The sequence below is a fragment of the Heteronotia binoei genome, chromosome 2, assembly GCF_032191835.1.
Source record: "Heteronotia binoei isolate CCM8104 ecotype False Entrance Well chromosome 2, APGP_CSIRO_Hbin_v1, whole genome shotgun sequence".
Lineage (NCBI taxonomy): Eukaryota > Metazoa > Chordata > Lepidosauria > Squamata > Gekkonidae > Heteronotia > Heteronotia binoei.
Genome location: NC_083224.1, coordinates 198,058,328 through 198,085,863, shown reverse-complemented (window position 1 = coordinate 198,085,863; position 27,536 = coordinate 198,058,328). Strand labels below are relative to the sequence as shown.

Sequence of the window (27,536 nt, the reverse complement as noted above, 5' to 3'; positions counted from 1 at the left end):
ATTGTAATTTTGATTTATAATTTTGGTTATGTACATTATCTGGTATAAAATAGTGTGGGATATTCCTTCAACGGTGAGTCTTTAACAAATTCTTTGTACTGAGCAACTTCAGCATAGTCTTATAAATTTCACTGAAATTGACTTTTTTTGTAGAACACGAGTCTCCTCTGCTTCCCAGCTTTACTGCGTTCATCCCGTTTGGTTTGCTAATCCCCAGGTGACAGGAGAGAACCGTGTTCTACTAAAGAATAAATTAGTTACGTGAAGTTGTTTCTGAACAACGCTGAAACCCTTTGCGGAATATACTTCTGAAAACCAGATACAAGAAAGGCAGGACGTCTCATTATCCTCCGTGTTTAGCACTACATAGTTTATAATGTACAACATTCTTGCAGTTTACAATATACATTTACGTAAAGGCAATTGCCAATCTGCAATTCAATAAAAGCGTCCGCTCAGAATGAAGACTCCAAAAGGTGCAAAGTCCTGATAGATGCGAAAAAGCCTCTCCAAATCAGTAATGGATGTTGCCAACGACGTCAAGGTTACTTTGCAGAAAATTAAGGCAATGTCTTTATACATGTATAAAGCGGCCCCGTGGCACGGAGTGGTAAAGCAGCAGTACTGCAGTACTGTGATCTGAACTCTCTGCTCACGACCTGAGTTCTATCCCAGTGGAAGCTGGTTCAGGTAGCCGGCCCGAGGTTGACTCAGCCTTCCATCCTTCCGAGGTCGGTCAAATGAGTCCCCAGCTTGCTGGGGGGGGAAGTGTAAAAGACTGGGGAAGGCAATGGCAAACCACCCCGTAAAAAGTCTGCCGTGAAAACGTGAAAGCAACATCACCCCAGAGTCGGAAACGACTGGTGCTTGCACAGGGGACCTTTCCTTTATACGCGGAGCCGATATGAAGTGCAGCTGACAACACGTTCCCTAGGTTTACAAAGTTGTGTTTCGGTGTCAGCCTTCATCTGATCATTCGCTTCATATTTTCTGGAACCAATGCTCACAGCGGTATAAGCGCAGTCAGTCCGTTTCTCCAAAGGACCTCATCTTTGACACCCCTGACTTAGACAGTACAATATAGAGTCCCCAAGACAGTTGCAAGAAATGAAAGTGAACATATTACAGGTCAAACGGAAACCATGGCGGGTCCGTCCTGACCGTAGCCAAATTGCTCAGTCACCGCTTCCATGCCAGGAGCTCACAAAGTAGAATTTTTGCTCACAAGACTCCACAGCTCAGAGTAGGGTTGCCAAGTCCAATTTAAGAAATATCTGGGGGCTTTGGGGGTGGAGCCAGGAGACTTTGGGGGTGGAGCCAGGAGACATTAGGGGTGGAGCCAAGATCAAGGCTGTGACAAGCATAACTGAACTCCAAAGGGAGTTCTGGCCATCACATTTAAAGGGACGGCACACCTTTTCAATTCCTTCCTTCCATAGGAAATCATGAAGGATAGGGGCACCTTCTTTGGGGGCTCATAGAATTGGACCCCCTGGTCCAATCATTTTGAAACTTGGGGGGTATTTTGGGGAGAGGCACTAGATGCTATACTGAAAATTTGGTGCCTCTACCCCAAAACACAGCCCCCCCTAGAGCCCCAGATACCCGCGGATCAATTCTCCATGATTTTCTATGGGAATAAATCTCCATAGGGAATAACAGAGTTCCCAGCAGACATTCCCCTCCCCTCCCCCCGCTTTCTGACAACCCTGAAGCGGGGGGAGGGCCTCCAAACCAGGGGATCCCCTGCCCCCAGCTGGGGATTGGCAACCCTAGCTCAGAGGGAGCCCTGCTGGTGACTCCTAGCAAGAGACGTTCAGAGGTGACTGGGCACTGCCTTCCCCTGCGTAGCAGCCCTGGACTTCCTTCGTGACCTCCCATCCAAGTACTAACCAGGCACAGCCCTGCTTAGCTCCCGAGATCGACAAGCCTGAACCAAGCAAGGTTATTCGGGATACAGAAATAAACCAAAGCCAAATGCAGGGACCGGATTTTGCATCTGGCATTTCAAAACTCAGTTTAAGAAAAAAAATGTAGATAAAAACCTCAAACACCATCACCACCACTACTAATTACTGGTTTATTATAATGTTTAGACCAGCATGTAGTTTAAAAAAAGCCCCGTGGCGCAGAGCGGTAAAGCTGCGGTACTGCAGTCGGAGCCCTCTGCTCACGACCTGAGTTCGATCCCAGCAGAAGTCCATAAAAGGGCAACTAGAATGATTAAAGGGTTGGAACACTTTCCCTAAGAAGAAAGGTTGAAACGCTTGGGACTCTTTAGCTTGGAGAAACGTCGACTGCAGGGTGACATGATAGAGGTTTACAAGATTATGCATGGGTTACAGAAGGTTGAGAAAGAAGTCCTTTTCTCCCTTTCTCACAATACAAGAACTCGTGGGCATTCGATGAAATTGCTGAGCAGTTCGGTTAAAACGGATAAAAGCAAGTATTTCTTCACCCAAAGGGTGATTAACGTGTGGAATTCACTGCCACAGGAGGTGGTGGCGGCTACAAGCAAAGCCAGCTTTAAGAGGGGATTGGATAAAAATATGGAGCAGAGGTCCATCAGTGGCTATTAGCCACAGTGTGTATATATGTGTGTGTGTATATATAATTTTTTTGGCCACTGTGTGACACAGAGTGTTGGACTGGATGGGCCATTGGCCTGATCCAACATGGCTTCTCTTATGTTCTTATGTAAGCTGGTTCAGGTAGCCGGCTCGAGGTTGACTCAGCCTTCCATCCTTCCGAGGTCGGTAAAAGGAGTCCCCAGCTTGCTGGAGGGAAAGCATAGAGGACTGGGGAAGGCAATGGCAAACCACCCCCATAAAAAGTCTGCCGTGAAAACGTTGTGAAAGCAACGTCACCCCAGAGTCGGAAACGACTCGTGCTTTCACAGGGGACTACCTTTATCTTTATAGTTCAAAAAAGCATAAAACACAATAATAATACCATGGTAAAAATGTTAAGAACCTTTAAGATGGAGTTCCCATAATTTAAGAATTAATGCACAAAATTTAGCTACGTCACATGCAATCTTAGAATCGTTATTAACAGCGAAGCTTGCTTTATTTATGTTTACGTGGCCAAGAATAGTATCAAGTGACAATTCCATGGCGAACCGCCCTGCAGAGTAGACAGCTGAAGAACATGTGCTCTACAGACTTCCATCTCCTTGCCTCAAACGTCAGAGGTTTACGGAGGGTGAAACCCATCCAGACACACCCCCGCACACCAAAAAGAATGGTCTTAACAAACGTCTTAAAACTCAAAAGGGGCAGTGGGAGGGAAGCCCACAGCCCTGGTGTCATCATCAAACTGTCCCCTGGTATTCATGAAACTCCTCCCCTGCCACAAATTTTGTTCGTCTTTAAAGTGCTACTGGGCTCTTGCACTTTTCCACTGCTACAGAAGTACCTGAAGATGTGAGCAGTGACTTGCAGAAGCTCCTCCCATACCACAAATTTTGTTTTGTCTTTAAGGTCATCTGAAACATCTGGAGCAGAGGTCCATCAGTGGCTATGGGTACTGTTGGAACTCTCTGTCTGGGGCAAGTCATGCTCTGTATTCTCGTGCTTGGGAGGGGCACAGAGGGAGGGCTTCTGGTGTCCTGGCCCCACTGGTGGACCTCCTGATGGCACCTGGGTTTTCTTGGCCACTGTGTGACACAGAGTGTTGGACTGGATGGGCCATTGGCCTGATCCAACAGGGCTTCTCTTATGTTCTTATGTGACACAGAGTGTTGGACTGGATGGACCATTGGCCTGATCCAACAGGGCTTCTCTTCTGTTCTTATGTGACACAGAGTGTTGGACTGGATGGGCCACTGGCCTGATCCAACATGGCTTCTCTTCTGTTCTTATGTGACACAGAGTGTTGGACTGGATGGGCCACTGGCCTGATCCAACATGGCTTCTCTTCTGTTCTTATGTGACACAGAGTGTTGGACTGGATGGACCATTGGCCTGATCCAACAGGGCTTCTCTTATGTTCTTATGTGACATAGAGTGTTGGACAGGATGGGCCATTGGCCTGACCCAACATGGCTTCTCTTATGTTCTTATGTGACACAGAGTGTTGGACTGGATGGGCCATTGGCCTGATCCAACATGGCTTCTCTTTTCTTCTGTCTGAAGCAGTGATGCTCTGTATTCTTGGTGCTTGGGGGGTCAACAGGGGGGGGGCTTCTGGTGTCCTGGCCCCACTGGTGGACCTCCTGATGGCACCTGGGTTTTCTTGGCCACTGTGTGACACAGAGTGTTGGACTGGATGGGCCATTGGCCTGATCCAACATGGCTTCTCTTATGTTCTTATGTGACACAGAGTGTTGGACTGGATGGGCCATTGGCCTGATCCAACATGGCTTCTCTTATCTTCTGTCTGGAGCAGTGATGCTCTGTATTCTTGGTGCTGGGGGCGGGGAGGAACAGTGGGAGGGCTTCTGGTGTCCTGGTCCCACTGGTGGACCTCCTGATGGCACCTGGGTTTTCTTGGCCACTGTGTGACACAGAGTGTTGGACTGGATGGGCCATTGGCCTGATCCAACAGGGCTTCTCTTCTGTTCTTATGTGACACAGAGTGTTGGACTGGATGGGCCACTGGCCTGATCCAACAGGGCTTCTCTTATGTTCTTATGTGACACAGAGTGTTGGACTGGATGGGCCATTGGCCTGATCCAACATGGCTTCTCTTATCTTCTGTCTGCAGCAGTGATGCTCTGTATTCTTGGTGCTTGGGGGGTCAACAGTGGGGGGGCTTCTGGTGTCCTGGCCCCACTGGTGGACCTCCTGATGGCACCTGGGTTTTCTTGGCCACTGTGTGACACAGTGTTGGACTGGATGGGCCATTGGCCTGATCCAACATGGCTTCTCTTATATTCTTAAGGTGCTACTGGGCTCTTGGTCTTTTCTACTGCTACAGAAGTATCTGAAGAAGTGAGCAGTGACTTGCAAAAGCCCCTCCCCTGCCACGAATGTTGTTAGTCTCTCAGGCGCTACTAGGCTTCTTGTTCTTTTCTTCCGCTCCATACAAACACAGCTACACCCATCTAGACAGCAGAGAGGGTAACTCACCGCAAGCGTCGCACTCCATCACAGTGTTCTTCAAGAATGTGATTTCCTTGATCTAGGAAAATGTAAAATGGAAGGAAAAGTTATATATTCCCTAGTGACGGTGAACCGAGGCTTTTTTGTAAGGCCCAAGCAACAAAAGCAGTCATGAAAACCAAACAAAAGCCGTCGTAAAACCCAAATGACAAAAGCCGAAGTAACACTTTCTGCCTTGAAGATTGGTACAATCAAGGTCACTTTATCTGTCTGCAAAGACAGCCCCGCTACTCACTGCCTGCTATGTGATAGAAGTTGGTGGGAAACAATTTATAAGTTGTGTGGGCTTCTTGCATTCCAATTTGCGCAGGCTGCTTAATGGTCCTAGATAAGGTACAGAAGACTGGGCACCTCCCAGGGGATCCAATTCTGGCACTGACATGCAGGAGCTCACACCAGCGCAGCTCCTGAACCTTTCTGGAGGGTTTCCCCTCCTCCTCCCCACCTACAATGTCCAATGATTAGTAGATGCAGCTGCATAACAATCCCTGGATTAGGAGAGCGGGCAGCCAGCCAGCCAGCCACCAGGGGCTTTGCCACACCCTCAGCAGCCCTCATTAACCTCTGGAGAAGCCCACACCACCCTTTCTCCACTTCTGATGTGATTTTGGGTGGCTGGTGGCTTGCTGGTCTTTTGACTGGGGGGGCGGGTGCCAAGGAGAGCCCCAGGTGAGCGAGGCCTGCTTGGGCTGGCTGGATCTCTAGTTAGCCCAAGCAGGCCTCACTCACCCGGGACTCTCCTTTCTTGTGTCAGGTTGCTTTTGGATGGTGGGGTGGTGGCGGCATATGCTAATGAGTTATGCTAATGAGCTCCACCACGTATTTTTATACAAAACGACCCCTGCTGACGTGTACGCTGTTGGTCTATTTATCAATAAAGACAATTTTCTGAATATACCGGAAGCCTTCTTTACTTGAGAATAGTCTCAGAGCTAACAGCAGGTAGGAATGATTTTGCTCACAGAAGACTGGCACCGCTGTGTCTCTGTACAAATCAGTGTTTGGGCTGTGGCTCCTTACTGGAGCGACCCAAGTCCAGAACCCTGCATCACACAGAGATGCAACAGGCATCTTCCACCAAGGGCAGGCATCACTGCTACGGTATGTCTCCTCAGTGGGAATGGTTGACTGCCCAAACGTAATGACACCTGATCTGAAGGAAGCTGGAACAATTAATCATACAGAGACTCGATGGTCAGCCTCCTCTGGGGGTTAAAGGGGAGGGCCAGGGCTTTTTTTGTCGCAGGAACTCCTTTGCATATTAGGCCACACCTCCCTGATGTAGCCAATCCTCCAAGAGCTTAAAAGGCTCTCAGTACAAGGCCTACTGTAAGCTCCAAGAGGATTGGCTACAGGGGTGGAATTCTAGCAGGAGCTCTTTTGCATATCAGGCCACGCACCCCTGATGTAGCCAATCCTCCAAGAGCTTAAAAGGCTCTTAGTACAGGGCCTACTGTAAGCTCCAGGAGGATTGGCTACATCAGGGGGGAGGGGCCTAATATGCAAAGGAGTTCCTGCTACAAAAAATAGCCATGGTAAGGGCCCACATCTTAGTGGCAGACCACCTCATTGGCACACAGGGGATCCCAAGTTCAATCTCCAGTGAAAAGGATCTCCATTGCTGGTCACTGCTGAAGACCTTGGAGAGCTGCTGCCAAGATGCGGCAAGATGGTGGGCCAGAGGTAAGGCACTGTAGAAGATTCCAGGTCTCCCTGCCCCACTTGGCTTCCCAGTATTTCCCAAGAAGCGAGGATGGCGGATTAAAAGCCGATGCACCCACTTGCACAAACACCTCTTTTTCTGGACTGGGTCATGCTGGACAGAAGACACCATGGAAAGACATCTAATGAAGCTGATGGACACTAGGTTTAGAACGGGCAAAAGGAAACACTGCTTTATGCAGAGAGTGATTCAAATGTGGAATTCGCCGCCAGAGGATGTTGCAGTGGTCCCAGGAATAACCATCTTTCAAAGGGGATTTGATAGATTCATGGAGGATAGGTCTATCAGGGGCTACTATCCATGGTGACTGAGGAGGCAATAAGCCTATGAACCCCAGAGCCAGGAAGCAACATGAGGGGAAGGCCTTGATCTCTCTGCCCTGTTGCTGGCCCTCCAGAGGAACTGGTTGACCCCTGTGAGAGACAGGATGCTGGACTAAATGGACATCTGGTCTGATCCAGCAGGGCTCTTCTGATGTTCTTAGGAAGGCCTCAGCCGCTCTGCCCTGTTGTTGGCCCTCCAGAGGAACTGGCTGGCCACTGTGTGAGACAGGATGCTGGACTAGATGGATCCTCACTGGTCTGATCCAGCAGGACTCTTCTGATGTTCTTATGAAGGCCTCAGCCTCTATGCCCTGTTGTTGGCCCTCCAGAGGAACTGGTTGGCCCCTGTGTGAGACAGGATGCTGGACTAGATGGATCCTCACTGGTCAGATCCAGCAGGGCTTTCTGATGTTCTTATGAAGGCCTCAGCCTCTATGCCCTGTTGTTGGCCCTCCAGAGGAACTGGTTGGCCTCTGTGTGAGATGGGATGATGGACTAGATGGACCTTTACTGGTCTGATCCAGCAGGGCTCTTCTGATGTTCTTATGAGGGCCTCAGCCTCTCTGTCCTATTGTTGGCCCTCCAGAAGAACTGGTTGGCCTCTGTGTGGGACAGGATGCTGGACTAGATGGACCACTGGTCTGATCCAGCAGGGCTCTTCTGATGTTCTTCTCAGGAGAAGGCCTCAGCCTCTCTGCCCTGTTGTTGGCCCTCCAGAGGAACTGGTTGACCCCTGTGAGAGACAGGATGCTGGACTAAATGGACATCTGGTCTGATCCAGCAGGGCTCTTCTGATGTTCTTAGGAAGGCCTCAGCCTCTCTGCCCTGTTGTTGGCCCTCCAGAGGAACTGGCTGGCCACTGTGTGAGACAGGATGCTGGACTAGATGGATCCTCACTGGTCTGATCCAGCAGGACTCTTCTGATGTTCTTATGAAGGCCTCAGCCTCTATGCCCTGTTGTTGGCCCTCCAGAGGAACTGATTGGCCCCTGTGTGAGACAGGATGCTGGACTAGATGGATCCTCACTGGTCAGATCCAGCAGGGCTTTCTGATGTTCTTATGAAGGCCTCAGCCTCTATGCCCTGTTGTTGGCCCTCCAGAGGAACTGGTTGGCCTCTGTGTGAGATGGGATGATGGACTAGATGGACCTTTACTGGTCTGATCCAGCAGGGCTCTTCTGATGTTCTTATGAGGGCCTCAGCCTCTCTGTCCTATTGTTGGCCCTCCAGAAGAACTGGTTGGCCTCTGTGTGGGACAGGATGCTGGACTAGATGGACCACTGGTCTGATCCAGCAGGGCTCTTCTGATGTTCTTCTCAGGAGAAGGCCTCAGCCTCTCTGCCCTGTTGTTGGCCCTCCAGAGGAACTGGTTGACCCCTGTGAGAGACAGGATGCTGGACTAAATGGACATCTGGTCTGATCCAGCAGGGCTCTTCTGATGTTCTTAGGAAGGCCTCAGCCTCTCTGCCCTGTTGTTGGCCCTCCAGAGGAACTGGCTGGCCACTGTGTGAGACAGGATGCTGGACTAGATGGATCCTCACTGGTCTGATCCAGCAGGACTCTTCTAATGTTCTTATGAAGGCCTCAGCCTCTATGCCCTGTTGTTGGCCCTCCAGAGGAACTGGTTGGCCCCTGTGTGAGACAGGATGCTGGACTTGATGGACCACTGGTCTGATCCAGCAGGGCTCTTCTGATGTTCTTATGAGGGCCTCAGCCTCTCTGCCCTGTTGCTGGCCCTCCAGAGGAACTGGTTGGCCCCTCTGTGAGACGGGATGCTGGACTTGATGGACCACTGGTCTGATCCAGCAGGGCTCTTCTGATGTTCTTATGAAGGCCTCAGCCTCTATGCCCTGTTGTTGGCCCTCCAGAGGAACTGGTTGGCCGTCCCCTGTGTGAGGCAGGATGCTGGACTAGATGGGTTACTGAGCAGGGTTCTTTCTATGTTCTTAACTGAAAACTGCGGGGGGGGGGGGCAGGAGAGGGAATTTGCAGGCCTTTCCCAGCGTGTGATTCAACAATCGTCACGGTGTGTTTTTGAGAGCTTTAATCTACTCCAGACCTCGCTGCAGAGACCTGAACAGAGGAGGGCAGGGATGGAGCTGCATTGCTGTTGTTTCCGCTGCCAGAATCAAGGAAGGAAGGAGGCGTCTTGTGTGTCAGGGAGACCCCAGCTCTTGGCTCATTAGCGTGGACCGGAGACTCACATCCCTTGTACAGAGCAGGGTTCGTCCGAAGAAGAATAAGGGTTCAAGGTTGAAGGGAACGTTGGCAGAAGAGGATGAAAGTGGGGAGCAGTTGAACATATGAAGCTGCCTTCTACTAAATCAGACCCTCAGTCCATCAAAGCCAGTATTGTCTACTCAGACAGGCAGCAGCTCTCCAGGGTCTCAAGCTGAGGTTTTTCACGCCTACTTGCCTGGACCCTTTTTAGTTGGAGATGCCGGGGATTGAAACCCGGGACCTTCTGCTTCCCAAGCAGATGCTCTACCTCTAAGCCACCGTCCCTCCATCTCCATCACCTACTGCCTGGACTCTTTTTAGCTGGAGATGCCGAGGATTGAATCTGGGACCTTCTGCTTCCCAAGCAGATGCTCTACCCACTGAGCCACCGTCCCTCCCAAAATGAATATATGAAGCTGCCTTCTACTGAATCAGACCCCGCTCGGTCCATCAAAATCTGTCTTGTCTACTCAGACTGGCAGCGGCTCTCCGGGGTCTCCAGCTGAGGTTTTTCACGCCTACTTGCCTGGACCCTTTTTAGTCAGAGATGCTGGGCATTGAACCAGGGACCTTCTGCTTACCAAGCAGATGCTCTACCACTGAACCAACATCTCTCCCCAGTTCTGGTTCTGATTTCTCTCTTCCAAAGGGGAAAAAATGGGAAGCATAGGAATACCCATAAGAAGATACGAGAAGCCATGTTGGATCAGGTCAATGGCCCATCCAGTCCAACACTCTGTGTCCAAACCTTTAATCATTCTAGTTGCCCTTTTCTGGACTTTCTCAATGCTATAATATCCTTTTTGAGGTGCGGTGACCAGAACTGCACACAGTATTCCAAATGAGACCACACCATCGATTTATACAGGGGCATTATGATACTGGCTGATTTGTTTTTAATTCCCTTCCTAATAATTCCCAGCATGGCGTTGGCCTTTTTTATTGCAATCGCACACTGATCACCCCTTCTGGATCCAACCCTTACACTATCACAGGGCTTATTTTATAGCAGGAACTCCTTTGCATATTAGGCCTCACCCCCTGAGAGCCAGTTTGATGTAGTGGTTAAGTGCACGGACTCTTATCTGGGAGAACCGGGTTGGATTCCCCACTCCTCCACTTGCATCTGTTGTAATGGCCTTGGGTCAGCCATAGCTCTCGTAGGAGTTGTCCTTGAAAGGGCAGCTTCTGGGAGAGCTCTCTCAGCTCCACTCACCTCACAGGGTGTCTGTTGTGGGGAAGGAAGGGAAAGGAGATTGTAGGCCGCTCTGTCCTTGAAAGGGCAGCTTCTGGGAGAGCTCTCTCAGCCTCACCTGCCTCATCTGTCCTTGAAAGGGCAGCTTCTGGGAGAGCTCTCTCAGCCTCACCTGCCCCACAAGGTGTCTGTTATGGGGGAGGAGGGTAAAGGAGATGGTAGACCGCTCTGAGACTCTGTCCTTGAAAGGGCAGCTTCTGGGAGAGCTCTCTCAGCCCCACCCACATCAAATGGGTGTCTGTTGTGGGGGAGGAAGAGAAATTGTAGGCAGCTCTGAGACTCTGAGATTCAGAGTATAGGGTGGGTTATAAATCCAATATCATCATCTTCTTCTTCTTCTCCTCTTCCTCTCCCCCCCCACCACCCTTAGGGCCAGAGGAACACGTCTGGCCTATGTTCAGGGAGATGGGGGTGGGGTTGAAGACACGGGGCTGAACAGAGATGGCAAGCACCCCCCACCCCTCCCCAATGCACTTCACTCTGTTTCTTCTGGCACAGAGACGCCATCTGCTTTCCAGATTGCTGGCAGGGACAGGAGACGGTGGGGGGAATGTGGAGCTGTACAGAAGGCAGCTGGACAAAGCAGGGCCAAAACTCCTCCAGGAAGCCACGTCTCTCTCTCTCTCACACACACACACAGCGCTGCTTGGTCCAGAAGGTAGGGTTGCCAACCTCCAGGTGGGGTCTGGAGATCTCTTGGAAGTGCAACAGATCCCCATTCCACAGAGATCAGTTCCCTTGGAGGGGGTGGTGGGAAATGGGTGCTACGATGGGTGGGGCCTCTGGCGTTATTCCCTGCTGCCATCCCTCCCCTGCCAGAGCCCCAGACTCCACCCCTACATTTCCAGGAAATCCCCATGCCAGAATTGGCAACCCGATCCAGAAGGTGTGCTGCTGGGCTCCAGTGTCCAATACGCGGACTGCCTCTAAGCAGAGCACCGAGGTTCTGTTTGGATACCAGGAAGCAGGAGAGCCCAAAACCTCTCCCCCTTTTTCAGGCTTGCAATCCTTCTGCGTTTCGCGACACCCTACCCCTTCTGCCCCGCCCGCCCAGGATTCCATTCCTATGACATTCTAGACAGGAAGCTGTGTGTGGAATTAAGAACATAAGAGAACCTAAGAGAAGCCATTTTGGATCAGACCAATGGCCCCATCCAGTCCAACACTCTGGTCGTTTTCGCACTCACCTCCAGCCGGCGCGACCCCCCTCTTCACCGCGCAGGATCTGCGCGGATTTTGCACTAAATGCCGCGGAGCAGCCTTTTGTGCCGGAAACTCCCGTCGCAAAAGCCGCGCAAACGGCAAACTGCTTTTTGGCGATTTACGTTTGAGCGGCTTTTGCGCCGGGAGTTTCCGGCGCAAAAGGCTGCTCCGCGGCATTTAGTGCGAAATCCGCGCAGATCCTGCGCGGTGAAGAGGGGGGTCACGCCGGCTGGAGGTGAGTGGGAATACGACCTCTGTGTCACACAGTGGCCCCCCCCAAAAAAGCTGGAAGTCCACCAGCAGGACCAGAAATGCAGAAGCCCTCCCACTGTTGCCTCCCAAGGACCAAGGATACAGAATATCACTTGGTCCGGACTATAACAAGCCATTGTTCTGCTGAAGTAGAATATATGACTGTAAAGATTAGACCTTTTTATCTGCCACGAGAATTTAGTGCGGTCATTATATTGGTTGTATATATTCCACCAGATGCTAAAGCTGATTTAGTTTTGAATCGTTTAGGAAATGAAGTTAGTGAGTTGCAAACCAAGTATCCAGATGCTGTTTTTATTGTGGCAGGGGATTTTAATCATGTTGATTTGCGAGTTGTTCTTCCTAAATTTTATCAACAAGTGACATGTGCAACTAGGGGTTTGAATACTTTAGATAAAGTTTACGTAAATATTGCACAGGGGTATAAAGTTTTGCAGTTACCACAGTTAGGTATGTCGGATCATTTCTCCTTGGTTTTGGTTCCTGTGTATATTTCTAAGCGGAAGAGGGGGGTGGTTGTAACTAGGACAGTGAGATGCTGGCCTGTGGGGGCGACTATGCAGCTTCAAGACTGTTTTGAACGAACGAGTTGGGACATCTTTGAACATCCAGACCTTGAATGTTATACAGATACAGTCTTGGGGTATATGGCCCACTGCATTGATACTGTTACGACAAGCAAGTGTATTCGAACCTATCCAAATCAAAAGCCATGGATGACTGGCACTGTTAGGTCCCTTTTGCATAGGCGATATAAGGCTTTTAAGTCTGGGGATGCCTCACTTTATAGTGTGGCTAGAGCAAATCTGAAGCGGGGTATCAAACAGGCCAAAGCTGCCTATAAGGGCAGGATAGGAGAATGGCTTTCTCAGAATAATTTGAGACAAGCCTGGCAGGGGATTCAGCAGTTAACCAATTTCAAGGCGTTAAAGGCTAGTATGAATGGAAAGCAGGAGCTGGCAGAGGAGTTAAACACTTTCTACGCCCGGTTCGAAGTGGATCGAAAGGAAGCGGAATTATTAGTAACATCACCGCTGCAGACCGAGCAAGGTGCTCCTTTCGTTGTGAGGGAGCACGATGTTAGGCGCATAATGCAAGCAGTAAATTCTAGAAAGGCTGCAGGCCCTGATAATATCCCTGGTTGTGTAGTAAAGGAATGTGCAGGGCAGTTAGCTGAGGTGTGGACTGAGATCTTTAATCGTTCTTTGTCACAATCTATTGTTCCCACTTGTTTGAAGGCTTCTCTTATTGTCCCAATACCAAAGAGGACGCCAGCAAAGGTTTTAAATGACTATAGGCCAGTGGCCTTGACTTCTGTGATAATGAAGTGTTTTGAGCAATTAGTTCGAAAATATATTATTTCCTGCCTGCCTGCTACTTTTGATGAACATCAGTTTGCTTACAGGAAAAACAGATCTACTGAGGATGCTGTTAATACTGCCCTTTATACTGCTTTATCTCATTTGGATAAAAAGGGGATGTATGTTAGAATGTTGTTTGTGGATTTTAGCTCCGCTTTTAAGACAATATCACCCCATAGATTGTGGTTTAAGCTTAAGGATTTGAAGCTGTCGGACTCTATATGCGAGTGGATTTTGAACTTTTTATCAGGTCGCTCACAAAGGGTTAAAATGGACGGATATACTTCTTCTGTGAAGATCTTAAACACTGGCACTCCTCAGGGATGTGTCTTGAGTCCACTTCTTTTCACTATTTATACGTCTGATTGTGTTTCTAGTAGTCTGAGTAACAAAATCATTAAGTACGTAGATGATACAACGTTAGTGGGGCTCATCTCTGAGAATGATGAGTCTGCGTATAGGAGGGAAGTTCATCAGCTGTCCCTTTGGAGTAAAGCAAATAATCTTATTTTTAATGTAAATAAGACGAAGGAAATCATAGTGGATTACAGGAAGAGTAGTCTGGATTTTCAGACATTGTTTATCGATGGTGTTATGGTAGAACAGGTGACAGAATGGAAGTTTTTGGGAATTACTATGAAACAGAATCTAACATGGGGGGCAAATACTTCAGCTCTAGAGAAAAAGGCCCAACAACGACTATACTATTTAAGACTCTTAAGATCACAAAAACTGTCAGGGAGTCTGCTGGTTGCCTTTTATCGTAGTTCCATTGAGAGCATTATATCTTATTGCCTCTGCGTGTGGTTTGGGAGCTGCACGGAAGCAGAGAGAAGGGTGCTCCAAAGAGAGATGGTAAGAGCACAGAAGATTTGTGGATGCTCTCTCCCCTCATTGGTGGATCTGTATAATATGGGATGTAAAAGGAAGATACAAATGATCTTAAAGGACCCTTCACATCCGGGCCACTTGCTATTTGAGATCTTACCATCGGGCAGACGATATAGAGTGTTGAAGGCTAAGACAAATAGATTTAAGGGCAGCTTCTATCCAAGTGCTGTGGTTAGGCTAAATGCAGGGCTATGAATGGTTATTTGTTTTAGATGTAGGCTAAATGTAGGGTTATGAATGGTTATTTGTTTTAGATGTATTTAAATGGTTTATGTATATGTTTTTTCTTTAGTGTTGATGTGTTGGTATGTTTGTGGAAGAGCACCTCATTTCGTTGCTCTCATTTTCCTTTTTTTGAAAGCAATGACAATAAATTTATCTATCTAATCTTCCCCAGACAGTGTTCCATCTAGATCTTGGGACTATGAGCCACTGATGGACCTCCACTCCATATGTTGATCCAGTTCCCCAGGAACATAAGAACATAAGAGAAGCCATGTTGGATCAGGCCAATGGCCCATCCAGTCCAACACTCTGTGTCACACAGTGGCCAAAAAAATCACACACACACACACACACACATATATATATACACACTGTGGCTAATAGCCACTGATGGACCTCTGCTCCATATTTTTACCTAACCCCCTCTTGAAGCTGGCTATGCTTATAGCCGCCACCACCTCCTGTGGCAGTGAATTCCACATGTTAATCACCCTTTGGATGAAGAAGGACTTCCTTTTATCTGTTTTAACCTGACTGCTCAGCAATTTCATCAAATGCCCACGAGTTCTTGTATTGTGAGAAAGGGAGGAAAGTACTTCTTTCTCTACTTTCTCCATCCCAGGCATAATCTTGTAAGCCTCTCTCATGTCACCCCGCAGTCGACGTTTCTCCAAGCTAAAGAGCCCCAAGCGTTTTAACCTTTCTTCATAGGGAAAGTGTTCCAACCCTTTAATCATTCTAGTTGCCCTTTTCTGCACCTTTTCCAATGCTATGATAATCTTTTTGAGGTGCGGTGACCAGAATTGCACACAGTATTCCAAATGAGAACGCACCATCGATTTATACAGGGGCATTATGATACTGGCTGATTTGTTTTCAGTTCCCTTCCTAATAATTCCCAGCATGGCATTGGCCCTTTTTATTGCAATTGCACACTGTCTTGACATTTTCAGTGAGTTATCTACCACGACCCCAAGATCTCTCTCTTGGTCAGTCTCTGCCATCAACTTGTATTTGTAGCTGGGATTCTTGGCCCCAATGTGCATTACTTTGCACTTGGCCACATTGTCATAGGAACTGCCATAGGAATGGAATTGTGGGTGGGTGAGGTGGAAGGACTATGGTTTACAAGATTATGCACAGGATAGAGAAGGTAGAGAAAGAAGTACTTTTCTCCCTTTCTCACAATACGAGAACTCATGGGCATTCAATGAAATTGCTGAGCAGTTGGATTAGAACAGATAAAAAGAAGTCCTTCAACCAAAGGGTGATTAAAACGTGGAATTCACTGACACAGGAGGTGGTGGCGGCTACAAACATAGACAGCTTCAAGTGGGGATTGGATAAACATATGGAGCAGAGGTCCATCATTGGCTATTAGCCACAGCGTATTGATGGAACTCTCTGGGGCAGTGATGCTCTGTATTCTTGGTGCTTGTGGGGGGGCACAGTGGGAGGGCTTCTGGTGTCCTGGCCCCACTGATGGGCATCCTGATAACACCTGGTTTTTTTGGCCACTGTGTGACACAGTGTTGGACTGGATGGGCCACTGGCCTGATCCAACATGGTTTCTCTTCTGTTCTTATGAGTGACTAGTAAGCCCCAAAGTTGGAATTCTGAGAGGCTCATTTGTTTTATTTTCTCCAGTTTCTAGCCTTCATGGTTGGGCAGCAGAGCTAAGGAAACCATGCAGCTATGTGGGAGAAAATCTTCAAACCAGGGCCAGATATAGCCCACGCTAAAAGACCGTAAATCACTCCACATGAAGGTGAGCGCTCCAACCTAAATAATGACTGGATTTAGCAAGTGCCATGTTTACATTGCTTTTGTGGAACTTGTATATAATGGACTCCGTTTACAGAGGAGGTTTGGACATTGGCTCGCCCGCCACGGTGATGTAACTGGCAGCTTTCTGGTGAAAAGAATAATGGAAGTGATCCACAGACAAGAACGCATTAAGCTGCCTTATATTCAGGGCTTCTTATTTTTTTGTAACAGAACTGAGAGCCCTGTAAGCTATTGGAGGTTGGGTTGCCAATCCCCAGGTGCGGCATGGTAAAGGTACAAAAACGTCCGCGAAAACCAACTTCAACAGTAAAGAAATTGAAGCGTAATTTACAAAAGACTTATAGCACAACTAAACATATCAAAAGTGAAATAAATCACAATTTAAAGTGACAGAACACTGACCACACCCGTATCCATAGTACTTAAGTCTTTAAGCATGAAATTTCTTGAACTGAAGATCAACGGGGCAGATGCGGTTCAATGTGGCCAAGTGCCAAGTAATGCACATTGGGGCCAAGAATCCCAGCTACAAATACAAGTTGATAGGTTGTGAACTGGCAGAGACTGACCAAGAGAGAGATCTTGGGGTCGTGGTAGATAACTCACTGAAAATGTCAAGACAGTGTGCGTTTGCAATAAAAAAGGCCAACGCCATGCTGGGAATTATTAGGAAGGGAATTGAAAACAAATCAGCCAGTTTCATTATGCCCCTGTATAAATCGATGGTGCGGTCTCATTTGGAATACTGTGTGCAATTCTGGTCACCGCACCTCAAAAAGGATATTATAGCATTGGAAAAAGTGCAGAAAAGGGCAACTAGAATGATTAAAGGTTTCCCTATGAAGAAAGGTTAAAACGCTCGGGGCTCTTTAGCTTGGAGAGACATCGACTGCGGGGTGACATGATAGAGGTTTACAAGATTATGCATGGGATGAAGAAAGTAGAGAAAGAAGTCTTTTTCTCTCTTTCTCACAATGCAAGAACTCGTGGGCATTCAATGAAATTGCTGAGCAGTCAGTTTAAAACGGATAAAAGGAAGCACTTCTTCTCACAAAGGGTGATTAACATGTGGAATTCACTACCACAGGAGATGGTGGCAGCTACAAGCATAGCCAGCTTCAAGAGGGGATTGGATAAAAATATGGAGCAGAGGTCCATCAGTGGCTATTAGCCACAGTATATATATGTGTGTGTGTATATGTATGTTTGTATATGTGTGTGTGTGTGTGAAGAAGAAGAAGAAGATGATATTGGATTTATATCCCGCCCTCCACTCCGAAGAGTCTCAGAGAGGCTCACAATCTCCTTTACCTTCCTCCCCCACAACAGTCACCCTGTGAGGTGGGTGGGGCTGGAGAGGGCTCTCACAGCAGCTGCCCTTTCAAGGACGACCTCTGCCAGAGCTCTGGCTGACCCAAGGCCATGCTAGCAGGTGCAAGTGGAGGAGTGGGGAATCAAACCCAGTTCTCCCAGATAAGAGTCCGCACACTTAACCACTACACCAAACCGGCTCATATTGGCCACTGAGTGACACAGAGTGTTGGACTGGATTAGCCATTGGCCTGGTCCAACATGGCTTCTCTTATGTTCTTATCCGGGCTGTAGTGAAAAAAAGTCGATATTCAAGCGGAGTGCAACACTCCAATCTTTCTGGTGAACAGATGATCAGAACAATGCAAGGCAGCAAGGCATCAGTTCTCTCTGTTTCACATAGTGCTTCAAAGAGCTTCTAGGGAGAGGTCAGGTCTACCAACTGCCTCGTAAAGGACATCTTAAAGAAAGCTCTCCAGAGCTAACTCCCTGGTCTAACACCATCTTCTGCCTCTCTTCTGACTGGCAGTGACTCTCAGGCAGGGGTCTGAGAATCACTGCCAGAAGAGATGCAGAAGATGGCGTTAGACCTGACCTCTCCCTAGAAGCTCGTTGAAGCACTATGTGAAACAGAGAGAATAGCGCAACTCAGTCGTGTTCTGATGCCTTGCGGCATTACATCGTTCTGCTCAACTGTTCACCAGAAAGATTGGAGCGTTGCGCTCCGTTCAAATATCGTCCTTTTTTCACCACAGCCCGGATCTTCAGTTCAAGAAATTTCACGCTTAAAGACTTAAGTACTATGGATACGGGTGTGGTCAGTGTTCTGTCACTTTAAATTGTGATTTATTTCACTTTTGATATGTTTAGTTGTGTTATCTCTCTCTCTCTCTCTCTCTCTCTCTCTCGGCTTGGCTTCGCGAACGAAGATTTAAGAAGGGTGCAATAGTCCACGTCTGCTGCAGGCTCGCTGGTGGCTGACAAGACCAATGCGGGACAGGCAGGTCCGGCCACAGTGGCTGCAGGGAAAAGTCTGATTTAGGGTTGGTGCTGTAGCAGTGTGAGTCTTCCTCAATCTCCTTTTGTTAGTTGTGTTATAAGGACTTTGTAAATTACGCTTGAATTCCTTTACTGTTGAAGTTGGTTTTCGCGGAGGTTTTTGTACCTTTACCCTGCTCCACATATCCATGTTTCTCTGTAGTGTTGCTAAATCCCCAGAAAGGGGATCCCTCGGTTTGGAGATCCTCCCCCCGCTTCTGAGTTATCAGAAAGCAAGGGGGGGGGATGTCTGCTAGCCAATCTGTTATTCCCTATGGAGAACGATTCCCATAGGGAATAAGGGAGAATTAATCTTCAGCTATCTAAGAACAGGGAGCTGTTTTTTGAGATAGAGGCACTGTATTTGCAGCATGGCATCTGGTGCCTCTCCTCAAAACACCCTCCAAGTTTCAAAAGGATTGGACCAGGGGGTCCAATTCTATCAGCCCCCAAAGAAGGTGCCCCTATCCTTCATGATTTCCTATGGAAGGAAGGCATTTAAAAGGTGTGCGGTCCCTTTGAATGTGACGCTTGTCACACCCTTGCTTCTGGCTCCACCCCCAATGTTTCCTGACCCCACCCCTAAAGTATCCTGGCCCCACCCCCAAAGTCCACAGATATTTCTTGAATTGGACTTGGCGGGAAGGCATTTAAAAGGTGTGCGGTCTCTTTAAATGTGATGGCAGAAACCCCCTTTGGAGTTCAATTATGCTTGTCAAACCCTTGCTTCTGGCTCCACCCCCAATGTTTCCTGACCCCACCCCTAAAGTATCCTGGCCCCACCCCCAAAGTCCGCAGATATTTCTTGAATTGGACTTGGCAGGAAGGCGTTTAAAAGGTGTGCGGTCTCTTTAAATGTGATGGCAGAAACTCTCTTTGGAGTTCAATTATGCTTGTCACACCCTTGCTTCTGGCTCCACCCTCAATGTTTCCTGACCCCACCCCTAAAGTCTCAAGGCTCCACCCCCAAAGTCCCCAGATATTTCTTGAATTGGACTGGGCAACTCTACTTGGCGGACTGGCTACATCAAGGGTTTGTGGCCTAATATGCAAAGAAGTTCCTGCTACAAAAAACCCTGCTTATACTGAATCAAACCCATGATTCATCAAGGTCAGTATTGTCTACTCAGACCGGAAGCAGCCGTCCTGGGGCTCATGCGGAGGTCTCTCAAATCACCTACTGCCAGATCCTTTTTAACTAGGGTTGCCAAGTCCAATTCAAGAAATATCTGGGGACTTTGGGGGTGGAGCCAGGAGACATTAGGGGTGGAGCCAAGATCAAGGCTGTGACAAGCATAATTGAACTCCAAAGGGAGTTCTGGCCATCACATTTAAAGGGACGGCACACCTTTTCAATGCCTTCCTTCCATAGGAAATAATGAACGATAGGGGCACCTTTTGGGGGGGGATCATAGAATTGGACCCCCTGGTCCAAACTTTTTGAAATTTGGGGGGTCTTTTGGGGAGAGACACTAGATGCTATACTGAAAATGTGGTGCCTCTACCCCAAATAACAGCACCCCCCCCGAGCCCCAGATACCCACGGATCAATCCTCCATGATTTTCTATGGGAATAAATCTCCATAGGGAATAATAGAGTTCCCAGCAGACATTCCCCTCCCCCCCCCAGCTTTCTGATGACCCTGAAGCGAGGGGAGGGCCTCCAAAGCGGGGGATCCCCTGCCCCCACCTTGGGATTGGCAACCCTATTTTTAACTGGAGATGCCGGGGATTGAACCTGGGACCTTCTGGGACTCTCCCCCAACAGTGGCCTCCTTGCTCTTACCTGCTGCTTCAGGAGCTCAGTGATTTCTCTTAGCACCTGGTTTGTTTCTCTCATCTCCGACAGCATCTGGGGTGAAACGTCTCCTCCTGCAATGACAAAAGGGTCGAGGCTTTCTAAAGAGGCAGCCAGGAATATTGGAGCATGATTTTTTTTTAGTGCTAGTCTCCAGGGGTGGAATTCTAGCAGGAGCTCCTTTGCATATTAGGCCACACACCCCTGATGTAGCCAATCCTCCAAGAGTTTACAGGACTCTTTTTTGTAAGCTCTTGGAGGATTGGCTACATCAGGGGGTGTGGTCTAATATGCAAAGGAGCTCCTGCTAGAATTCCACCCCTGCCAGTGGTGGCATGAGGGCATATAGTGGAATTATTTTCTGTGGCCCTGGAAGGTAGGACAGAACCAGTGGGTTGAAATTAAATCAAGAGAGTTTCCGACTCAACATCAGGAAGAACTTCCTGACCGTTAGAGCGGTTCCTCAGTGGAACAGGCTTCCTCAGGAGGTGGTGGGCTCTCCTTCCTTGGAGATGTTTAAGCAGAGGCTAGATGGCCATCTGACAGCGATCAGGATCCTGTGAATTTAGAGGGAGGTGTTTGTGAGTTTCCTGCATTATGCAGGGGGTTGGACTAGATGACCCTAGAGGTCCCTCCCAACTCTAGGATTCTATGAAAGGAAGGGACCTCCAGGGTTATTTAGTCCAACAGGCTTCCTCAGGAGGTGGTGGGCTCTCCTTCCTTGGAAGTGTTTAAGCACAAACTAGATGGCCAACTGACAGCAATGTGGATCCTGTGAATTTAGGGGAAGGCGTTTGTGAATTTCTTGCATTGTGCAGGGGGTTGGACTAGATGACCCCAAGGGATCCCTTCCAACTCTAGGATTCTATGGTGCTAGGGCTAGGGCTTGTATTGTTCCCCCAGTGGAACAGGCTTCCTCCTCAGGAGGTGTTGGGCTCTCCTTCCTTGGAGGTGTTTAAGCAGAAGCTAGATGGCCATCTGACAGCAATGAAGATCCTGTGAATTTAGGGGGAGCTGTTTGTGAGTTTCCTGCATTGTGCAGGGCGGTGGACTAGATGACTCTAGAGGTCCCTTCCAACTCTATGATTCTATGATATAGTGCCCTAGGCAGGCTTCCTGCCTGCTGCCCCCCATCCCCACTGCCCCCTGGTTCTCGTGGCACCGCATTACGTCGCCGCACTCCGTCAACCCGCCCCCCCTTGTGATGAGGCTCGGCTCTCCCCCCACCACCACGTGCCTGCTTTCCTTCCCTCCCTAGCGCTGCAATGCAGCCGTGCTCCGTCCCCCCACACACACACACACGCCAAGCCACGCCAAAGCTGGTCCTGCCAAAACCAGAAGCCGGAAGTGAGGAGGAGCAAAGCCTTCTCCCGTGCGGGCTTCAAAGCATCAGATGGCGCACCAGCCCAGCTTCAGCATGGCTTGGCACATTTGGGGGGGGGGGGGGCAACAGAGCGCGGCTGCATTGCAGCACCAGCAGGGGGCAGTGGCAGGGAGGCAGGCAAACTTGGCGGTTCTTGTGGCGCCCCTCCTCCCGGCGCCCTAGGCAACCACCTAGTTTGCCTAGTGGGTGAGCCGCCCTGACCCCTGCTAGTCTCAAAGGGATTTCTAGTCTCCTGTCAAGTCAGAGAATGCCACTTTGTCTCTGAACGGACAAATGAACGGATCAGAAATCTGAGATTTGCACTGAAAATGTTTTCAATAGTTGGGTTTTTTTTTTTTTTTTTTTGCCAAACTCTCAAAGTAGATACCTTAAAGCAAGATGGAATGTTTTTAAAAAGCCAACTAAGAAGCTGATTCACAAAAAGAAAGCCCTAGTTGATCTTCCTTCCCTTGTTCTTCACGACAGGAACACATACACACACACACACACACACACAAATCTACAAAACGTTTGGTCCTGAACTCAAAGGTCGTTTTCGCACTCACCTCCAGCCGGCGCGACCCCCCTCTTCACCGCGCAGGATCTGCGCGGATTTCGCACTAAATGCCGCGGAGCAGCCTTTTGCGCCAGAAACTCCCGTCGCAAAAGCCGCTCAAACGTAAATCGCCAAAAAGCAGTTTGGCGTTTGCGCGGCTTTTGCGACGGGAGTTTCTGGCGCAAAAGGCTGCTCCACGGCATTTAGTGCGAAATCCGCGCAGATCCTGTGCGGTGAAGAGGGGGGTCACGCCGGCTGGAGGTGAGTGCGAAAACAACCAATCAACCACCTAAACTAACAGGCGTGTCGAACTAATTTGTTATGAGGGCCAGTTCCAGTAGCAGGAACTCTTTTGCATATTAAGCTACACCCTCCTGATGTAGCCAATCCTCCTGGAGTTTACAGTAGGCCCTGTGCTGAGAGCCCTGTGAGCGCTTGGAGGATTGGTTACACTAGAGGGGCGTGGCCTACTATGCAAAGGAGTTCCTGCTCCAAAAAAAGCCCTGGCTAAAATGACTAAAAGGAAACCATGTTGGGCCAGGCCATTTGTGTACCTATTTAAGATTAAAGGTAAAGGTAGTCCCCTGTGCAAGCACCAGTCGTTTCCGACTCTGGGGTGACGTTGCTTTCACAACGTTTTTACGGCAGACTTTTTACGGGGTGGTTTGCCCTTGCCTTCCCCAGTCCTCTCCGCTTTCCCTCCAGCAAGCTGGGTCCTGCTTTTACCGACTTTGGAAGGATGGAAGGCCAAATCAACCTGGAGCCAGCTACCTGAAAACCCAGCTTCCGCTGGGATCGAACTCAAGTCGTGAGCAGAGGGCTCCAACTGCAGTACTGCAGCTTTATCACTCTGTGCCACGGGGCTCTTCCTTTCCATTTAAGATTAGGTAGCAGAGATATAAACTTTTTTAAAGGACACAAACAAACATGACTAAAGATTTTTTTTTTTATAAAAAGCTTAAATCATGCTTAAAACATGAGCACTTATTGGTCTTAAAGGTGCCTTCTTTGTGTTTCTCCCATGGGATCCAGGTAACAGGGCAAAGGAAGCTCTGGCTCTTTCCCTCCCTCCCCAGGGGACCAGGAGGGGGAGGAGCCTCAACCAATGGAGAACACTGAGGTTTTGCTCTATAGCTCCTGTGCGATTGAGCAAGCTGAGATGCAGAAGGAAGCAAGAGAGAGGGAGAAGGAAGCAGACGAGAGCCAGTTGCTCAGGGGCCTGATAAGAGCCCTCCTGCCTGGTCCTTATAACTGGAGACGCCAGGGACTGAACCTGGGACCTTCTGTACACCAAGCAGAGGCTTTCACTGAGCCAAATGCCACTCTCAAATCCTTGCTATGCTCTTTGTGGGTTAGTCATTGGTACACATGAACAGACATGACGCTGCCTGACACTGAATCAGACCTTGGGTCCCTCAAGGTCTGTCTTGTCTACTTAGCTCTCCAGGGTCTCGGGCTGAGGTCTTTCCCACAACCCGCTGCCTGATCCTTTTAATCTGGAGGTGCCAGGGATTGAACCTGGGACCTTATTGCATGCAAAACAGACACTCTACACAGGGTGTCAAATTAGGGTTGCCAAGTCCAATTCAAGAAATATCTGGGGACTTTGGGGGTGGAGCCAGGAGACTTTGGGGCGGAGCCAAGAGCAAGGGTGTGACAAGCATAATTGAACTTCAAGGGAGTTCTGGCCATCACATTTAAAGGGACTGCACATCTTTTTAAATGCCTTCCTTCCACAGGAAATATTGAAGGATAGGGGCACCTTCTTTTGGGGCTCATAGAATTGGACCCCCTGGACCAATCTTTTTGAAACTTGGGAGGTATTTTGGGAGAGGCACTAGATGCTATACTGAAAATTTGGCGCCTTTATCTCAAAAAACAGCCCCCCCCGAAGCTCCGATACTTGCAGATCAATTCCCCATCATTCCCTATGGGAATTGTTCATGGAGGTGCATGATGGCTGTGGAGGTGGGGCTTCCCTCGTCGGCCAGCTGCATGGGGGAGGGGGGAAGCCTGTAAAACGGGGGGATCCCCATCTGGGACCTGGGGATTGGGAAGCCTATGTCAAATATGCCCCCCGGAGGCCAGATCAGGCCCCTGGAGGGCCCCTATCAGGCCCCTGAGGAACTGGCTCCTGTCTGCTTCCTTCTCCCTCTCTCTTGCTTCCTTCTGGGTCTCAACTTGCTTTGCCTTCAAGTCACAACTGACTTAGACACCCAGTCTGGCGTAGTGGTTAAGTGCACCGACTCTAATCTGGAAGAACTGGGTTTGATTCCCCACTCCTCCATTGGCAGCTGCTGGAATGGCCTTGGGTCAGCTCTCACAGGAGTTGTCCTTAAAAGGGTAGCTGCTGTAAGAGCTTCTCAGCCCCACCTACCTCAAAGGGTGTCTGTTGTGGGGGAGGAAGGGAAAGGAGATTGTAGGCCGCTCTGAGACTCTGTCCTTGAAAGGGCAGCTTCTGGGAGAGCTCTCTCAGCCCCACCCGCCTCACAGGGTGTCTGTTGTGGGGGAGGAAGGGAAAGGAGATTGTAGGCCACTCTGAGACTCTGAGGGCTGATAAGACTGGGCTAGTTGGGCCATACAGAGCCAGCTTGGTGTAGTGGTTTAGTGCGCGGGCTCTTACCTGGGAGAACCTGGTTTGATTCCCCACTCCTCCACTTGCAGCTACTGGAATGGCCTTGGGTCAGCCATAGCTCTCGCAGGAGTTGTCCTTAAAAGGGCAGCTGCTGTAAGAGCTCTCTCAGCCCCACCTATCTCACAGGGTGTTTGTTGTGGGGAAGGAAGGGAAAGGAGATTGTAGGCCGCTCTGAGACTCTGTCCTTGAAAGGGCAGCTTATGGAAGAACTCTCTCAGCTCCACCCGCCTCACAGGGTGTCTGTTGTGGGGGAGGAAGGGAAAGGAGATTGTAGGCTGCTCTGAGACTCTGTCCTTGAAAGGGCAGCTTATGGAAGAACTCTCTCAGCCCCACACACCTCCCAGGGTGTCTGTTGTGGGGGAGGAAGGGAAAGGAGATTGTGAGCCATTCTGAGACTCTGTCCTTGAAAGGGCAGCTTCTGGGAGAGCTCTCTCAGCCCCACCTACCTCACAGGGTGTTTGTTGTGCGGGAGGAAGGGAAAGGAGATTGTAGGCCGCTCTGAGACTCTGTCCTTGAAAGGGCAGCTTCTGGGAGAGCTCTCTCAGCCCCACCTACCTCACAGGGTGTTTGTTGTGGGGGAGGAAGGGAAAGGAGATTGTAGGCCGCTCTGAGACTCTGTCCTTGAAAGGGCAGCTTATGGAAGAACTCTCTCAGCCCCACACACCTCCCAGGGTGTCTGTTGTGGGGGAGGAAGGGAAAGGAGATTGTGAGCCATTCTGAGATTCTGTCCTTGAAAGGGCAGCTTCTGGGAGAGCTCTCTCAGCCCCACCTACCTCACAGGGTGTTTGTTGTGGGGGAGGAAGGGAAAGGAGATTGTAGGCCGCTCTGAGACTCTGTCCTTGAAAGGGCAGCTTCTGGGAGAGCTCTCTCAGCCCCACACACCTCCCAGGGTGTCTGTTGTGGGGGAGGAAGGGAAAGGAGATTGTGAGCCATTCTGAGACTCTGTCCTTGAAAGGGCAGCTTCTGGGAGGGTTCTCTCAGCCCCACCCGCCTCACAGGGTGTTTGTTGTAGGGGAGGAAGGGAAAGGAGATTGTAGGCCGCTCTGAGTCTCTGTCGTTGAAAGGGCAGCTTCTGGGAGGGTTCTCTCAGCCCACCCACCTCACAGGGTGTCTGTTGTGGGGGAGGAGGATAAAGGAGATTGTAGGCTGCTTTGAGACTATGTCCTTGAAAGGGCAGCTTCTGGGAGGGTCCTCTCAGCCCCACCCGCCTCACAGGGTGTTTGTTGTGGGGGAGGAAGGGAAAGGAGATTGCAGGCCTCTCTGAGACTCTGTCGTTGAAAGGGCAGCTTCTGGGAGGGTTCTCTCAGCCCCACCCGCCTCACAGGGTGTCTGTTGTGGGGGAGGAAGGGAAAGGAGATTGTAGGCCGCTCTGAGACTCTGTCGTTGAAAGGGCAGCTTCTGGGAGGGTTCTCTCAGCCCCACCCGCCTCACAGGGTGTTTGTTGTGAGGGTGGAAGGGAAAGGAGATTGTGAGCCACTCTGAGATTCAGAGTGAAGGGCAGGGTATAAATCCAATATCTTCTTCTTCATTTTTTTTATGGGCAATCCCAGCAAGGGAATATCAAGGCATGAGATCAGCAGAGACAGTCTGCCATTGCCCTCCTCCACAGAGACTTTCTTGGTGGGTCTTGCTTTCCAAGTACTGACCCTGTTTAGCTTCCATGATCTGACATTATAAGTCTACATTGCGCCACTTTCCCCGCTTCCCCCTGCTACAGCCTCATTTCCCATAACTTTAAATAGGTACCTGATCCCACGGCAATCTAATCAGGCCTTTTTAGTCCTCAGGTCTCCCTGCCTAAAGTTGTAAAACCAGTAAAGAGGGGTGGGTGGGAAATACTTATAAGCAGGGGTGGAATTCTAGCAGGAGTGCCTTTGCATATTAGGCCACAGCCCCCTGATGTAGCCAATCTTCCCAGAGCTTACAAGGCTCTTTTTTGTAAGCTCTTGGAGGATTGGCTACATCAGCGGGGTGTGGCCTAATATGCAAAGGAGGGCCAGTTTGGTGTAGTGGTTAAGTGTGTGGACTCTTATCTGGGAGAACCGGGGTTGATTCCCCACTCCTCCACTTGCACCTGCTGGAATAGCCTTGGGTCAGCCATAGCTCTGGCAGAGGTTGTCCTTGAAAGGGCAGCTGCTGGGAGAGCCCTCTCCAGCCCCACCCACCTCACAGGGTGTCTGTTGTGGGGGAGGAAGGTAAAGGAGATTGTGAGCCGCTCTGAGACTCTTCAGAGTGGAGGGCGGGATGTAAATCCAATTTCTTCTCCTTCTCCTTCTCCTTCTCCTTCTCCTCCTCCTCCTCCTCCTCCTCCTAGAATTCCACTCCTGCTTAAAAGAGTTCTTTCCCTCCCAATTCAATTTGCTGCGGAGATTTTAAACATGTAGCTATATCGTAATACATCAAGACAGAAAGAGAAACCAAAGAGAAGACAGGAGAGTGTCAACATCTCCTAGAATTGCCATCTTTCCC

The 27,536-nt window shown here is 49.4% G+C and overlaps 1 protein-coding gene across 1 annotated transcript in view; it reads right to left on the bottom strand.

Annotated features, from left to right (window-relative positions):
* COMP (cartilage oligomeric matrix protein) overlaps positions 1 to 27,536 on the bottom strand; it is a 93,232-nt gene that overhangs the window by 62,249 nt on the left and 3,447 nt on the right. Inside the window, exons 2-3 of the mRNA XM_060233141.1 lie at positions 20,502 to 20,614; positions 5,073 to 5,124 (exon numbers count right to left, since the gene is read on the bottom strand). Coding sequence (XP_060089124.1) covers positions 5,073 to 5,124; positions 20,502 to 20,614 — 165 coding nt within the window. The remainder of the gene's footprint in view (positions 1 to 5,072; positions 5,125 to 20,501; positions 20,615 to 27,536) is intronic.